General features: G+C 35.7%; 1 protein-coding gene across 2 annotated transcripts; it reads right to left on the bottom strand.

Annotated features, from left to right (window-relative positions):
* Positions 1-12,444: 12,444 nt before the first annotated feature.
* On the bottom strand, positions 12,445-16,724 carry LOC128624981 (integumentary mucin C.1-like). 2 transcript variants are annotated; one of them, XM_053652938.1, is made up of 6 exons: positions 16,386-16,724; positions 16,215-16,301; positions 16,068-16,121; positions 15,795-15,848; positions 14,213-14,296; positions 12,445-13,358 (listed from the first exon to the last, which is right to left on the bottom strand). In XM_053652938.1, the coding sequence occupies exons 1-6, from the start codon at positions 16,408-16,410 to the stop codon at positions 13,267-13,269; spliced, it is 396 nt and encodes a 131-aa protein (XP_053508913.1). In that variant the 5' UTR covers positions 16,411-16,724; the 3' UTR covers positions 12,445-13,266. The 2 variants fall into 2 exon arrangements, with proteins under 2 accessions (XP_053508913.1, XP_053508914.1); XM_053652939.1 differs by lacking the exon at positions 12,445-13,358 and adding an exon at positions 13,862-14,130 and having other exon boundaries at positions 16,215-16,724.
* Between the last annotated feature and the right edge of the window lie 1,736 nt (positions 16,725-18,460).

The raw sequence follows: 18,460 nt of genomic DNA, 5'->3' as shown, positions 1-18,460 counted from the left end.
TTAGTAAGTGTCTATTTATAAGGTTTATAATGGAAACTGACATATCCAGTATGTTTGTCATAATAGCATAATAACATGTTGACATGATGTGATTCTACGAAGTGGGTGGAACTTATTATTTTTTTTTAAATAGATGCAAATAATTGTTTGCAGCACACCAGTCAGTGCTAGCATAGCGCTCAGGTTTATTTCTGACTCGTGGCTTTTCTCTTTCAGCTGGTGAAACTTATTCATGAAGCACCTGTAAAACCATCAGCTCTTTATTAATCTGGACTCAGTCTTGAGCTCCATTCAGTGACATCGCAGTTACAAGCCAACTTCTAAGTTATAATTCTAAATGTTAGTTATACATATTGATTACACTTTATCAATGAATTCTATAATTATAACCTTTACTGGACTAGATTTATTGATTTATTTATTTTATTTGAAGGGGTAGGAAAACCCCTAAATCATATGTTTTGATGCTATAAAAAAAAGTCTTAAATACAACAATTATCCATCAGCTTGAAAAATGAACCGATTGTGTTTAATAACATTGTGTTGTTTGACATGCTGTTGTGTATTGTGATTCTGTCTGACTGACTTTCAGTAGTTCACCTGCACCATCACTGCACCACCGCCAGTGTCTCTTCATAAAGATGTTTAATATCAGTACTTATTTTATCCACTAGGGGGAGCCAACACGCTGCATTCATTCTGCATTTATTCATCTTCAGTATCAGTTCACTTTATTTTGGTCAGCATCATCACGGCTTAAAACCCTCATAGCATCTCATCTTAGTTTTTATATGGGGAAAAATGAATAATATTCTTGGATTGGACTTTTTTTTCTGGAAATGTATAAATGGATCATTCTCATCCAGTGCTGATTCTTTCTCACCCAGTTTGGTCTGAGGATAAAAATGACAGTAGTCTTCTGGACATGGATCCCATTCTTCTCACAGGTCACTCTCATCTATGCATTAAATAATAGCCAATCAATACAACTCTCCTGAAGACAGACGTCCAACTCCTCTCTTTACCCACTCTGCAAGACTGTAAAGGGTGCATCATCACGAGATTACATCATCAGCATATAGAGAAATTAAACCTGTCATTTGCTGACTCATCGCTCATTTCTGACAGTATTCCTGCTATTTTCAGCTGCTGTTCTGTCACTTATATCACTACTGGTTTCTAGATTGTTCCGTTAGCCCTGGTACACTAATAGACTGGTGTAAACTGACCAATTTTTGATTATTTGTTTAAATCAAGCATTTTAGATCAAAATTTGTAGACTTTACAAGTGTGCAAATAAATCTAGACAATCTGAAGATCGGTTCAGTTTCCTGACTCATCTTTGCTGAAATTCTAACAGACAGCATGATTTTATTATATATTTTTTATTATTTCACTAAGGCATGAATGGCACAAATATCAGTACTTCATTTATAGACTAGGGAGAGCCAACATTCATTCATTTAATCCTGACTATGATTACAGAACTGTCCTCACTGTTCCTTCTTCTCTGGTTTAACGGCAGTATTTATTTCACCCCCTAGGGGGAGACAACGCCCCAGAATCTGCTCAGTAAAGTTTTCTTTATTATTTTTTATTTTTTTTATCCTGATTTGTAGACACTACAAGTGTGCAAATAAATCTAGACAATCTGAAGATCGGTTCAGTTTCCTGACTCATCTTTGCTGAAATTCTAACAGACAGCATGATTTTATTTTATTTTTTTACTATTTCACTAAGGCATGAATGGCACAAACACTTTAAATAAATATAGAATTCACATTAGGTAAGGGTTTAATATTTATGACACAGTATGTTGTCAGGTTCTTTGATACAGTAGACCTTTAAACTGTCAGTGCTGGAAATTTATTCACAGAAAACCACACATTACGAACAAAACCACACATTATGATCAAAATATCAGAATGCAGAAGCAGAACATTAACCACTGTACACAGACAAGATACAAGACAATAAATAGACGCTGTACAAGTGAACCAGGTACAATAAGTATAACACAATACAACACAGCAAACTTTTTCTTTGACCCATCACTCCACATCATCACTGCATCACCTCCAGGCTTCCCACATGAAGATGTTTAATATCAGTACTTCATTTATAGACTAGGGAGGGCCAACATTCATTCATTTAATCCTGCCTATGATTACAGAACTGTCCTCACTGTTCCTTCTTCTCTGGTTTAACGGCAGTATTTATTTCACCCACTAGGGGGACACAACGCCCCAGAATCTGCTCAGTAAAGTTTTTACTATTTTATTTTTTTTTTAAATTTCTGCATAGTTGGATTAACTTCAACACAATTACTTCAGTTCCATAATACCGAGTGAGCTGTTTTAAAGTAGTTATTTACTGGCATTAATATCTCCAAAACATTTAAGATGTCATGTTGAGTAAATCTGTAAATAAGTATTCATTAGTACATTAGTTTATATACAGTAAATGAGGACAGATGATTTCCCATGTGATTATAATATAATGTTGTGCATGTACAGATTCTTTAAGGAAAAAACAAAACCCATTGATTATCACATAAACAACTGTGACTGTTCTAGATTTAAGAATACATGTACATGTTAAATAAATAATTACAGATGTGATCCTGCCTCAAATATAAAAATAAAACAACAAAGCAACAACAACATCCACACAGATAGGCTGTATAAGAAGATAAAAGATAAAGAAGCAATACCCGGATGATTCAAAGTGCATCTCTGATTAAATGATTTATTGTGCGTTTCAAATTCAACAGTAAAATAGTTCACCCTGCAGATTTCCTTTAGAAAACACACGGTTCATGATAAAGGCAGACTGTGAAAAGCATTCATGAGAATCAAATGAATTGTTAGGAACATTTGTGTTATTTAACAAATAAGAGTTTATTGAGTTCAGACTTTAAACTGAGACAGAAGACAGAAGCTGTTCAGTGTCCATCATTCAGAGGAAGCTGAAAGGAGCTGTGTTTCCTGTGAGAACTGCTGAGAGGAGAGTGTGTACATCACCTCTGTGTAAACCTCATCACCGTCTGCAGGGGGAACAGTTCACACACACATTCAGCTTTAACTTCTAGTAAAAAAAAAAAAAAAAAAAACTTTAAAAAAAATGTAAAAAAACAAAACACTGCAGTGCTTTGAAATAAAAAGTATTTAAAAGAAAGATTAAATAACACCAGTAGATCTTTAATTACATACAGTGCTGTTTTATTTCTTTTATTATGATTAAGTGGATTTAATAAATTGTGGCTGGACTTTTCAGTGTAATTTTTTTTTTTTAATGATTTATTAATACTTCATAAAGCTGATTGGTGTTCACCTGTAAATCTGTTGAGACCTAACATCACAGAGCCAATCAACAGAGACACAACAACAGGAGACATTTCACACGGTAGTCATTTATGATAACACATAAGGTTACTGTATATCTTTATAAGATTTCTAAAGGAAACTGGCATCTATGTCATAATGTCACATGAGCTAACATTTACAGCAGAAAACAGCTTTTCAGTGATATATGATGTGATGTGATTGTGTGAAGTGGGTGGAGCTTCTTCAGAGCTCAGAGTTTCTATTTATTTATTTATTCATTTTGTCGTTTATGGCTTTTGGACTTTTCCAGCTTGGTAAGAAAGTGATAAATGTACCCTGATCACGGTGGGTCGTGTTCAATTTACATCTGCTGAAGATAATCCACACAGATATACACGACTATTAGATGCTTAGATGTGATAAAATCAGGATTTAATAATACGCAGTTCAGCTGAACACAATAAATTTCTAACCTCTCAGTCTTCTGCTTGTCTAAGAAACAAAAACACGTTCAGTCATGTCATAATTATCAACACAATCAAGATTTTGCTAAAAGATGAAGTTAAAGACTTACTGCTACACACGCAGAGACAGAAGCTCATCAGTCCAGCCAGTAAAACACACACACCGGTGACTGACAGTACGGTAGGCAGCGATCCTGAATAAAATGAAAACAGTCTGTGTTAATATTTGATAAGATATTGGATCATTAGATCATTAACAGTTCCTGACTGTTGGACGGGGCTCTTATAGTAAAATACTGAGAGACGAGGTGGTGTGATGAAGTGCAGTTACTGTTAACACTCCGACGTTCCCATAACAACACGCCCCCGACTGTTTTATTCCTCTTATACCACAGCAACGTGCCAGAAATGCCCATTTTTATTTATTAATGTATAATCCCAATTCCAAAAAAGTTGGGACAGTATGGAAAATACAAAAAAACAAACAAAAAGAGTCATTTGAAAATTCAATTCACCCTGTACTATATTGAAAAGACATTATTAACACATGAAAATGTACACTCATTTTAAATCTGATCACTGCAACACACTCCAAAAAAGTTGGGACAGTCGACTGTTTACCCCTGTGTAACATCACCTTTTCTTTTCATAACATTTATTAAGCTGAACCCATCCTTGCTCTTGAAGGACTAGGCCTTTTTTGGAGGTTCCTTATATACTATTATTAGACGATTGCCTCGCCTGTTTCACACCACCTTCTTATTTCAACTTCTCTCATTGTTATTAGTCATAAAGTGCCCCGTCCCAACTTTTTTGGAAAGTGCATGCATCAGTTTCAAAATAAACGTTTATCTTCAAAAAAAAAAAAAAAAGCTATGCAGTTGATTAGGTAAAACATCAAATACCTTTATACGTCTTTATACGTGTTCTGTTTAAAAACAAGTCAAAGTACATTTACAAATCACTCCTCTGTTTTTATTTGTGTTTTCCATACTGTCCCAACTTTTTTGGAATTTTGGTTGTAGGAAAGCTAGTAATTTTTTCCATTCCTAGTTACGTTTAGTGTTGTGGAATGTCTGCAAAACAAACTAGCAGTAATAAGCTCGCAGAATCTTTTCTGAATGTTTTGGTTCTGAAGAACTTCTGGTTCCTATAGCGTGCAGTCGGTCCGGTTCTCCGGGTGTTTTAAGAGGTTTTTGTGTAACATTTCAGAATGTTCTTTGCTGCAACATTTTCAGCTGTAGGAACATTAACACTGTCGTCGCCATAGTGTTGGAACAATATGTGAGAAGCGTTCTAGGAAAATTATAATGCTACATGTCTTTCTGAACATTATTTTTGTAATGCTACATAAAGAATGTCGTATGTGTTCTGTTAGCTGGGAAAAACCCTGAATCCTCAAATACGAGTCAGTTTTCTATCTACTGAAGTGTGAACAATAAAGAACATTTCAGAACAGTTAGCAATCAAGACAGTGTTATGTTTACAAATGATATGAGAATAAATACAATGCAGGTGATATTGATATTAATGATACATCAGAATGATGTACCTTTAGGACGATCCTGCTGGTTGGTTAACAATAAAAAGACACCTCAAATGTTATTGCATTACTTACACAAATCAAATGACCAAAGTAAAATGAACATCACACAGTTCTAACATAATGCACATTAAACTTGAATGACTGACCTGCAGTGGATTTCTGTGTAGTGATGGACTGCGGTGTTGATTCAGAAGAGGAATCTGACATGCAAAGGGGTTAAAATGCTTTAAAAATATAAAGTAATGAAAATACAATTGATTTAATATAAATGTAAATTATAAGCAGAGATTAATACACGTTATATTACATACACATTACACACACATCTTAAAATGTGTAACACAACGCAGATTAAACTTCAGTTATAAAAAAAGTGTAACAGAACTAAACAGCAGTAAATAAAATAAAATGAACTCACATGCAGTGGATTTCTCAGCAGTGATGGACGGCTGTGTTGGTGTAGGAAAGAAACCTGATGAAAATCAGAGGTAAATAAATTCAAACAAATCAAATGTATAAAAGTAATTCAATTAAACATTAAGTCATGTGATTAAATGTAACTTACGTGTCATGTTGTATTTATCACTCGTCGTTGTTGTTGTTGTTGTTGTTGTTGTAAAAAATCTGACAAAAGATGAAATGAAAATGAGTTCAAATTATTCAAAGGTATAAAGTAATGGAATACATAATTTGTTTATTATAACTTACGCATCATGTTGTATTTATCACTCATTAGAAAGCGAGCAGTCGGGTCAGAGATCAGTGAATAATCACAGCTCACTTCACGACTCTTTACTGACTGCAGACGATTAAACACAGCGTCTCTCTGTGCTTTAAATCTACAAACCTTCACAGATTTTCCCTTTTGAGATCTTTGGTTTAGGAAAAGCTGAGGATTTTCTCCAGTGTAGAGATTACAGCTAAAATCAGCAGTTACTGACTCTGACCCTGATATTTCACATAAAAATCTGAATTCATCAAACTGATCATCACGACTGACGCTTAGTCTCGGTTTCTGATCTGCAGAGGAATAAATAAAAGATATAAATAAATATATAGCACTATAATGGATGTGTAGAAAAGAGGTATTAACTGTTACAGACGTTCATGTTGTGGTAATAAATTCAAGTGTGAATTAGAAACATGATTAAAGCAGACAGTAATAGACATCAAATGTAATGTAGAGCTTACTCAGCACTGTGACTGGAGCTGGGAGAGAGTGAGGAGAAGGAGTACGAACAGAGTTATCCACAGCGTAGTAACAAGTAATATGAAGTGTTCCAGGAGAACTTCGTCCTGTCCACCTGATCAGTTCAGAACCAGTGACTGAGAGCTGACATGATGGAGAGAGTTTTAGATTTGTGTTGTCTCTCTCTGGGTAGAAATGACACTGATGCACTTTAACATTGTCTGGAACATGACAGTGAATCTGCACTGATCCTCTCTCTGTGAGAACTTCAGGAGACACGGACAGCCGGGGCTGAGGAACATCTACAACCACACACACACACACACACACACACACACAAATCACACAGTCCACTTAATACACACACTGAACATCAAACTGAACATGCAGAAGTATCTCTCAAAATCTCTAGAATTATTTGTAAACATCTATTAGAACAAATCACTGAACTCACAGCACCACAATAACGACTCACATTGAGAGTTAATGTCCAGAATCTGATGGAAGAAGAACAGGAGGACGAGCAGCGCCATTTCACAGCTCCTGGATGAAGTGAAGGCATCGAGACACTCGTTTCAAGAGTAATAAAATCAGGAAGCAGGTCATTTAAGCCACAGGAAAACCACGTAGTCTAGTGTTTAACAGAACGCTCAGCTCTCCACCCTGCTCAAGTTCACAGATTCACTTCTGAGCAGGTTACACATAACTAAACAAAGAGCTTCAATGTGTTTGTTTAGTTCTATACACAACACTGTAATTACTCTAACTTATAACAATTTCTGTCTTGTTGTGTATTGTGATTCTGTCTTAATGACTTTCACCTCCAGTCTCCCTTCATAAATATGTTTAATATCAGAACTTATTTGATCAAACTGTGTAGTTAATACACACTGTATGCAGTGTCACACTGAAATATCTGGACTTTTGAAAACAAGAGGAAATGCTGCTATTAGAATATTTAATAGCTGTCAAATGACTAAAATTAGTTTAACACGAGTCTAAAGAAATGCACAAAATGTTAAAAAAAAACGAACAAGTGAATTTTAGAAATATCTTGAATAAAGTCAAATTTATTCACATTTTCTTTTTATGAAATTACAGGAAACCGAATATAAGATTATTAAAGCTATTTTTGGATTTTCATCTTTGTCATATCACAGCAAACCAGTGACTACATTTCCCATCCTGCACTGCGGCCTACAAACATGGCCGCCATGGACTGCAATTCCCAGAACACTCATTCATTCTAATCACGCACACCTGCATCCGATCTCACACACAATCACACCACCTTTAAAAGGACTTTCTAGGCATTCACTCTTTGAGAAGTATTAGTGTTATCACTGTATCAAGCGTCTATACCCTGGTCCATCGTCCCGTCCCGTCCCGTCCCGTCTCGTCTCGTCTCGAGCCTATACCTGTTTGTAGATCGCCTGACCCATTGGCTGTTTTTTCGACCATGTTATTGTCGCATGATTTGGATTTGTCTGCCTGCCTCTCTTTATTAAAAGTCTTTATCTGCACTTGCGTCCTAACCTTCATTACAAGGATCATGTGACCGTCTTCCTTTGGCAGATAATTTGTCTTTTTTCTAGATCTTTTTTTAAATGAACAAAATGGTCTGACAAGAGAAAATTTAAAACTTGAAATTAGTATTTAAAAAAGTCTAGAAACAGGTTTGTTTTATTGTAATGATAAATTTGACTGTATTCAAGATCATTCCCACTTGCCAAGATGTCATTAGCGTGATCTATTTGCGTGTACATCTCTCTTTAGTGTTAGTACATGAAACAAAACTGGGGGAAATGCAGACAGGTTCTTTATACACATCATTATTCATTTATCCTGTGTTTCAGATAGCAAAGCTTTTATTATGCTGGATTATTTTGTAAAATGTGCTGGTTCATGCGTGTAATCAGACCGATGCTTTGTAATAAAGGTAACATCAGCTAAGTTTAAACCTTGACATCTTGAACTTATAGAAGTGCATTTAGTGATGATTTTTTATAAATGCACAATCGGACATATCTGAGACGCATCACTACAACAGCTTCACATTAAGCGCTAAGTGGAACAATATTAAACATCTGGATATTAAATGCTTAGCAATGTTTTTTACTTAATATCTGGAGAAAGATCATTTTTGATCAGAAGAAAACCCAAAACGGTCCACCTGAAAACTCCACAGTGTCTCCATACGTAGCTGAAGTAAAGCTACATTTAATATACATATAAATATGTATGAATGCTTCATAAATGAAAACAACCCTTGAGAAAGAGAAAATTAGGAGGACAGACCGTACCATTTCTCATACAGAGTGAGACCACAGACGAGACAGAGATCTTTCTCACACCAGCTCACAGGAAAACCACGGCTTACCATAAAAATACACCTGTCATTTCAGCTCAGTTTTTTTTACTTTGTCCTGAGCACATGAGGTTTAAATATCCACCACCATCACCTCAACACGCTCACAGTCCTGTGAGAACAAAACGTTTGTATTTTTTATAGACCAGTACAGAAAGCTGACACTCAGCAAGATGTTTATTATGTTATAGATGAAGAAATCTGCAAAATCACAAATACATCAATTAATAAAAATCATTTATACAATGTGCAGTTCACAAAGAGGCAAAACTGTAGCGACTACATCAATACGTTAACCATGAGTAAAGAATAAACACTCTGTGTTGTGCTGTTTTGGGAAAATAATCAACAACAGGTTGGTGAGATGAAGCCGACTTACAGTTACTAACCCACATTTTAATCTTTTCGTCTAACAGTGCGTCCCCAAGTGTTTTTTCCAATTTAAAAATGGAACTTATTAAAAATGAGACTTTTTATTTATTTATTTTCATCCATTTATAGCTTCAGCTTTACTGTTACAAAGCTCTGACACTGGAGATTCCTTCCATAAATCATATATAAACACATCCTTACATAAAACTTCTCCATATCGACAGTTAAAACAAAAAATCATCCCAGTGAATGAGCGGTTACTATAGAAACGATAACGTATTACAAAGAGTGCTTTAATATAAACCTGTGATGTGCAGCTGTGCTACAGTCAGAGCTGCTGTTATAGAAAACTAATCAACACCTTCTGACCAATCAGAGTCCAGAACTCAGCAGCACTGTGGTATAAATAGGAAGTTTCTTGAAGAAGGGGGCGGTTGTGGCTCAGGTGGTAGAGCGTGCTCTCCACTAATCGTAGGGTTGGCGGTTTGATTCCCGGCCCACATGACTCCACGTGCTGAAGTTTCCTTGGGCGAGACACTGAACCTCAAGTTGCTCCCGATGGCAAGTTAGCGCCTTGCATGGCAGCTCTGCTACCATTGGTGTGTGTGTGTGAATGGGTGAATGAGACACAGTGTAAAGCGCTTTGGATAAAAGAGCTATATAAGTGCGACATTTACCATTTAAGTTACAGAATGTATATTTTGACAGGACAATGAGATAAATAACAAAAAATGGTCAAAGAGTGATTATGACATTTTATGATGAAAGGTTCCAGGTGATATTAGTTCAAAACTTTGCGTCTTTCTTATTGCAATATAAAAAGTCTCTGACAACTGTTTATTTATGAATTATTTTATAACAGCTTTTGGATGCTCTTTCACTGTAATGTATTTTATTTTATCTGTGATATTTAAGGAACATCTGTGAAACATACACTAAATGCCTTGTTGCTTCAGACTACAATGTTTTTGTCTTTACTGCTTTGTTTCACACTACGGGTGTGCAAACTTTTGCACGGTCACGCATTAGGTATGAAATCGACACCTGGGCGTTCAGTGAAGTCTCTCCTGCCCTCTAGCGGACACATCCCGGTACTGCAGAACAGTTCTGTGGTTCATTTATGTCAAGTCCTAGGCTGTACATGTTTGTTTAGATAGCAGCGGCGTCATTAGGAGAGTTTGTGCGGTTTAAACCTCTGATGTTTTGCGAATATTATTTGTGTTAATATCATCTTGTTCTGGTATTTAAAAGGCCTTCATTTGCAAACCAGCGTGTCGCCTTTTTAACGTCATACGGTTTGTTGTTGTTGGTGGGACATCAATTAACGTTGCACCCCAGGAAACGCGCACTGGTCACGTGATCGGCTTAACGCACATTTTAATGAACCGTTTATATTTTATATGAATCTAGAGATAGAAGAAGTGACATCATGCATGAATAAACATCACCTTTAAGTTATTACACTCCTTTACATCACTTTAAGAGATAAGGCCGCAATTTTCACCCCAAACTAGGCTAGTTTTGAAGAAAGGCTGTGGATGGAAAAAAGCAAGATTCAGAAACTGCTGTAGGAGTGTAATATAATAATAATAATAATAATAATAATAATAATAATAATAATAATAATAATAATAATAATAAAGTGTTTCCTTTGCACAGGTAGCAATACAATTGCAGTTTTATTTATTTTATTATGAGGAGTAGTCAGTGTGTTTTAGCACATTTATTCAGTTTCCACTTTAGTAAGTGTCTATTTATAAGGTTTATAATGGAAACTGACATATCCAGTATGTTTGTCATAATAACATAATAACATGTTGACATGATGTGATTCTACAAAGTGGGTGGAACTTATTATTTTTTTTGAATAGATGCAAATAATTGTTTGCAGCACACCAGTCAGTGCTAGCATAGCGCTCAGGTTTATTTCTGACTCTACTTGTGGCTTTTCTCTTTCAGCTGGTGAAACTTATTCATGAAGCACCTGTAAAACCATCAGCTCTTTATTAATCTGGACTCAGCCTTGAGCTCCATTCAGTGACATCGCAGTTACAAGCCAACTTCTAAGTTATAATTCTAAATGTTAGTTATACATATTGATTACACTTTATCAATGAATTCTATAATTATAACCTTTACTGGACTAGATTTATTGATTTATTTATTTTATTTGAAGGGGTAAGAAAACCCCTAAATCATATGTTTTGATGCTATAAAAAAAGTCTTAAATACAACAATTATCCATCAGCTTGAAAAATGAACCGATTGTGTTTAATAACATTGTGTTGTTTGACATGCTGTTGTGTATTGTGATTCTGTCTGACTGACTTTCAGTAGTTCACCTGCACCATCACTGCACCACCGCCAGTGTCTCTTCATAAAGATGTTTAATATCAGTACTTATTTTATCCACTAGGGGGAGCCAACACGCTGCATTCATTCTGCATTCATTCATCTTCAGTATCAGTTCACTTTATTTTGGTCAGCATCATCACGGCTTAAAACCCTCACAGCATCTCATCTTAGTTTTTATATGGGAAAAATGAATAATATTCTTGGATTGGACTTTTTTTTCTGGAAATGTATAAATGGATCATTCTCATCCAGTGCTGATTCTTTCTCACCCAGTTTGGTTTGAGGATAAAATGACAGTAGTCTTCTGGACATGGGTCCCATTCTTCTCACAGGTCACTCTCATCTATGCATTAAATAATAGCCAATCAATACAATTCTCCTGAAGACAGACGTCCAACTCCTCTCTTTACCCACTCTGCAAGACTGTAAAGGGTGCATCATCACGAGATTACATCATCAGCATATAGAGAAATTAAACCTGTTATTTGCTGACTCATCGCTCATTTCTGACAGTATTCCTGCTATTTTCAGCTGCTGTTCTGTCACTTATATCACTACTGGTTTCTAGACTGTTCCGTTAGCCCTGGTACACAAATAGACTGGTGTAAACTGACCAATTTTTGATTATTTGTTTAAATCAAGCATTTTAGATCAAAATTTATAGACATTACAAGTGTGCAAATAAATCTAGACAATCTGAAGATCGGTTCAGTCTCCTGACTCATCTTTGCTGAAATTCTAACAGACAGCATGATTTTATTTTATTTTTTTACTATTTCACTAAGGCATGAATGGCACAAACACTTTAAATAAATATAGAATTCACATTAGGTAAGGGTTTAATATTTATGACACAGTATGTTGTCAGCTTCTTTGATACAGTAGACCTTTAAACTGTCAGTGCTGGAAATGTATTCACAGAAAGCCACACATTACGAACAAAACCACACATTATGATCAAAATATCAGAATGCAGAAGCAGAACATTAACCACTGTACACAGACAAGATACAAGACAATAAATAGACGCTGTACAAGTGAACCAGGTACAATAAGTATAACACAATACAACACAGCAAACTTTTTCTTTGACCCATCACTCCACATCATCACTGCATCACCTCCAGGCTTCCCTCATGAAGATGTTTAATATCAGTACTTCATTTATAGACTAGGGAGAGCCAACATTCATTCATTTAATCCTGCCTATGATTACAGAACTGTCCTCACTGTTCCTTCTTCTCTGGTTTAACGGCAGTATTTATTTCACCCACTAGGGGGACACAACGCCCCAGAATCTGCTCAGTAAAGTTTTTACTATTTTATTATTTTTTTTTAATTTCTACATAGTTGGATTAACTTCAACACAGTTACTATAAGAAGATAAAAGATAAAGAAGCAATACCCGGATGATTCAAAGTGCATCTCTGATGAAATGATTTATTGTGCGTTTCAAATTCAACAGTAAAATAGTTCACCCTGCAGATTTCCTTTAGAAAACACACGGTTCATGATAAAGGCAGACTGTGAAAAGCATTCATGAGAATCAAATGAATTGTTAGGAACATTTGTGTTATTTAACAAATAAGAGTTTATTGAGTTCAGACTTTAAACTGAGACAGAAGACAGAAGCTGTTCAGTGTCCATCATTCAGAGGAAGCTGAAAGGAGCTGTGTTTCCTCTGAGAACTGCTGAGAGGAGAGTGTATACATCACCTCTGTGTAAACCTCATCACCGTCTGCAGGGGGAACAGTTCACACACACATTCAGCTTTAACTTCTAGCAAAAAAAAAAAAAAAAAAAACTTAAAAAAAATTTTAAAAAAACAAAACACTGCAGTGCTTTGAAATAAAAAGTATTTAAAAGAAAGATTAAATAACACCAGTAGATCTTTAATTACATACAGTGCTGTTTTATTTCTTTTATTATGATTAAGTGGATTTAATAAATTGTGGCTGGACTTTTCAGTGTAATTTTTTTTTTTTAATGATTTATTAATACTTCATAAAGCTGATTGGTGTTCACCTGTAAATCTGTCGAGACCTAACATCACAGAGCCAATCAACAGAGACACAACAACAGGAGACATTTCACACGGTAGTCATTTATGATAACACATAAGGTTACTGTATATCTTTATAAGATTTCTAAAGGAAACTGGCATCTATGTCATAATGTCACATGAGCTAACATTTACAGCAGAAAACAGCTTTTCAGTGATATATGACGTGATGTGATTGTGTGAAGTGGGTGGAGCTTCTTCAGAGCTCAGAGTTTCTATTTATTTATTTATTCATTTTGTCGTTTATGGCTTTTGGACTTTTCCAGCTTGGTAAGAAAGTGATAAATGTACCCTGATCACGGTGGGTCGTGTTCAATTTACATCTGCTGAAGATAATCCACACAGATATACACGGCTATTAGATGCTTAGATGTGATAAAATCAGGATTTAATAATACGCAGTTCAGCTGAACACAATAAATTTCTAACCTCTCAGTCTTCTGCTTGTCTAAGAAACAAAAACACGTTCAGTCATGTCACAATTATCAACACAATCAAGATTTTGCTAAAAGATGAAGTTAAAGACTTACTGCTACACACGCAGAGACAGAAGCTCATCAGTCCAGCCAGTAAAACACACACACCGGTGACTGACAGTACGGTAGGCAGCGATCCTGAATAAAATGAAAACAGTCTGTGTTAATATTTGATAAGATATTGGATCATTAGATCATTAACAGTTCCTGACTGTTGGACGGGGCTCTTATAGTAAAATACTGACAGACGAGGTGGTGTGATGAAGTGCAGTTACTGTTAACACTCCGACGTTCCCATAACAACACGCCCCCGACTGTTTTATTCCTCTTATACCACAGCAACGTGCCAGAAATGCCCATTTTTATTTATTAATGTATAATCCCAATTCCAAAAAAGTTGGGACAGTATGGAAAATACAAAAAAACAAACAAAAAGAGTCATTTGAAAATTCAATTCACCCTGTACTATATTGAAAAGACATTATTAACACATGAAAATGTACACTCATTTTAAATCTGATCACTGCAACACACTCCAAAAAAGTTGGGACAGTCGACTGTTTACCCCTGTGTAACATCACCTTTTCTTTTCATAACACTTATTAAGCTGAACCCATCCTTGCTCTTGAAGGACTAGGCCTTTTTTGGAGGTTCCTTATATACTATTATTAGACGATTGCCTCGCCTGTTTCACATCACCTTCTTATTTCAACTTCTCTCATCGTTATTAGTCCTAAAGTGCCCCGTCCCAACTTTTTTGGAAAGTGCATGCATCAATTTCAAAATAAACATTTATCTTCAAAAAAAATAAAAAAAGCTATGCAGTTGATTAGGTAAAACATCAAATACCTTTATACGTCTTTATACGTGTTCTGTTTAAAAACAAGTCAAAGTACATTTACAAATCACTCCTCTGTTTTTATTTGCGTTTTCCATACTGTCCCAACTTTTTTGGAATTTTGGTTGTAGGAAAGCTAGGACTTTCTTCCATTTCTAGTTACGTTTAGTGTTGTGGAATGTCTGCAAAACAAACTAGCAGTAATAAGCTCGCAGAATCTTTTCTGAGTGGTTTGGTTCTGAAGAACTTCTGGTTCCTATAGCGTGCAGTCGGTCCGGTTCTCCGGGTGTTTTAAGAAGTTTTTGTGTAACATTTCTGAATGTTCTTTGCTGCAACATTTTCAGCTGTAGGAACATTAACACTGTCGTCGCCATAGTGTTGGAACAATATGTGAGAAGCGTTCTAGGAAAATTATAATGCTACATGTCTTTCTGAACATTATTTTTGTAATGCTACATAAAGAATGTCGTATGTGTTCTGTTAGCTGGGAAAAACCCTGAATCCTCAAATACGAGTCAGTTTTCTATCTACTGAAGTGTGAACAATAAAGAACATTTCAGAACAGTTAGCAATCAAGACAGTGTTATGTTTACAAATGATATGAGAATAAATACAATGCAGGTGATATTGATATTAATGATACATCAGAATGATGTACCTTTAGGACGATCCTGCTGGTTGGTTAACAATAAAAAGACACCTCAAATGTTATTGCATTACTTACACAAATCAAATGACCAAAGTAAAATGAACATCACACAGTTCTAACATAATGCACATTAAACTTGAATGACTGACCTGCAGTGGATTTCTGTGTAGTGATGGACTGCGGTGTTGATTCAGAAGAGGAATCTGACATGCAAAGGGGTTAAAATGCTTTAAAAATATAAAGTAATGAAAATACAATTGATTTAATATAAATGTAAATTATAAGCAGACATTAATACACGTTATATTACATACACATTACACACACATCTTAAAATGTGTAACACAACGCAGATTAAACTTCAGTTATAAAAAAAAGTGTAACAGAACTAAACAGCAGTAAATAAAATAAAATGAACTCACATGCAGTGGATTTCTCAGCAGTGATGGACGGCTGTGTTGGTGTAGGAAAGAAACCTGATGAAAATCAGAGGTAAATAAATTCAAACAAATCAAATGTATAAAAGTAATTCAATTAAACATTAAGTCATGTGATTAAATGTAACTTACGTGTCATGTTGTATTTATCACTCGTCGTTGTTGTTGTTGTTGTTATTGTTGTTGTTGTTGTTGTTGTTGTTGTTGTTGTAAAGAAATCTGACAAAAGATGAAATGAAAATAAGTTAAAATTATTCAAAGGTATAAAGTAATGGAATACATAATTTGTTTATTATAACTTACGCGTCATGTTGTATTTATCACTCATTAGAGAGCGAGCAGTCGGGTCAGAGATCAGTGAATAATCACAGCTCACTTCACGACTCTTTACTGACTGCAGACGATTAAACACAGCGGCTCTCTGTGCTGTAAAACTACAAACCTTCACAGAGTTTCCCTTTTGAGATCTTTGGTTTAGGAAAAGCTGAGGATTTTCTCCAGTGTAGAGATTACAGCTAAAATCAGCAGTTACTGACTCTGACCCTGATATTTCACATAAAAATCTGAATTCATCAAACTGATCATCACGACTGACGCTTAGTCTCGGTTTCTGATCTGCAGAGGAATAAATAAAATATATAAATAAATAAATAGCACTATAATGGATGTGTAGAAAAGAGGTATTAACTGTTACAGACGTTCATGTTGTGGTAATAAATTCAAGTGTGAATTAGAAACATGATTAAAGCAGACAGTAATAGACATCAAATGTAATGTAGAGCTTACTCAGCACTGTGACTGGAGCTGGGAGAGAGTAAGGAGAAGCAGTACGAACAGAGTTATCCACAGCGTAGTAACAAGTAATATGAAGTGTTCCAGGAGAACTTCGTCCTGTCCACCTGATCAGTTCAGAACCAGTGACTGAGAGCTGACATGATGGAGAGAGTTTTAGATTTGTGTTGTCTCTCTCTGGGTAGAAATGACACTGAGACACTTTAATATTGTCTGGAACATGACAGTGAATCTGCACTGATCCTCTCTCTGTGAGAACTTCAGGAGTCACGGACAGCCGGGGCTGAGGAACATCTACAACCACACACACACACACACACACAAATCACACAGTCCACTTAATACACACACTGAACATCAAACTGAACATGCAGAAGTATCTCTCAAAATCTCTAGAATTATTTGTAAACATCTATTAGAACAAATCACTGAACTCACAGCACCACAATAACGACTCACATTGAGAGTTAATGTCCAGAATCAGATGGAAGAAGAACAGGAGGACGAGCAGCGCCATTTCACAGCTCCTGGATGAAGTGAAAGCATCGAGACACTCGTTTCAAGAGTAATAAAATCAGGAAGCAGGTCATTTAAGTCACAGGAAAACCACGTAGTCTAGTGTTTAACAGAACGCTCAGCTCTCCACCCTGCTCAAGTTCACAGACTCACTTCTGAGCAGGTTACACATAACTAAACGAAGAGCTTCAATGTGTTTGTTTAGTTCTATACACAACACTGTAATTACTCTAACTTATAACAATTTCTGTCTTGTTGTGTATTGTGATTCTGTCTTAATGACTTTCACCTCCAGTCTCCCTTCATAAATATGTTTAATATCAGAACTTATTTGATCAAACTGTGTAGTTAATACACACTGTATGCAGTGTCACACTGAAATATCTGGACTTTTGAAAACAAGAGGAAATGCTGCTATTAGAATATTTAATAGCTGTCAAATGACTAAAATTAGTTTAACGCAAGTCTAAAGAAATGCACAAAATGTTTAAAAAAATGAACAAGTGAATTTTAGAAATATCTTGAATGAAGTCAAATTTATTCACATTTTCTTTTTATGAAATTACAGGAAACCGAATATAAGATTATTAAAGCTATTTTTGGATTTTCGTCTTTGTCATATCACAGCAAACCAGTGACTACATTTCCCATCCTGCACTGCGGCCTACAAACATGGCCGCCATGGACTGCAATTCCCAGAACACTCATTCATTCTAATCACGCACACCTGCATCCGATCTCACACACAATCACACCACCTTTAAAAGGACTTTCTAGGCATTCACTCTTTGAGAAGTATTAGTGTTATCACTGTATCAAGCGTCTATACCCTGGTCCATCGTCCCGTCCCGTCTCGTCTCCTCTCGTCTCTAGCCTATACCTGTTTGTAGATCGCCTGACCCATTGGCTGTTTTTTCGACTACGCTATTGTCGCATGATTTGGATTTGTCTGCCTGCCTCTCTTTATTAAAAGTCTTTATCTGCACTTGCGTCCTAACCTTCATTACAAGGATCATGTGACCGTCTTCCTTTGGCAGATAATTTGTCTTTTTTCTAGATCTTTTTTTAAA

Source organism: Ictalurus furcatus, chromosome 21 (genome assembly GCF_023375685.1).
Source record: "Ictalurus furcatus strain D&B chromosome 21, Billie_1.0, whole genome shotgun sequence".
In the NCBI taxonomy this organism is placed as follows: domain Eukaryota; kingdom Metazoa; phylum Chordata; class Actinopteri; order Siluriformes; family Ictaluridae; genus Ictalurus; species Ictalurus furcatus.
The sequence above is the reverse complement of the archived record's forward strand: the minus strand, read 5'-3'. Positions and strand labels throughout refer to the sequence as shown.

What these genes read in the sequence shown, in the direction of transcription:
- LOC128624981 (XM_053652938.1), bottom strand. Translation starts at nt 16,410, where the DNA reads ATGAGTGATAAATACAACATGACGC. An exon ending in TGATAAATACAACATGACAC is followed by an intron (nt 16,122 to 16,214) that starts GTAAGTTACATT and finishes GATTTTCATCAG; the next exon opens with GTTTCTTTCCTACACCAACA. An exon ending in TGCTGAGAAATCCACTGCAT is followed by an intron (nt 15,849 to 16,067) that starts GTGAGTTCATTT and finishes TTTGCATGTCAG; the next exon opens with ATTCCTCTTCTGAATCAACA.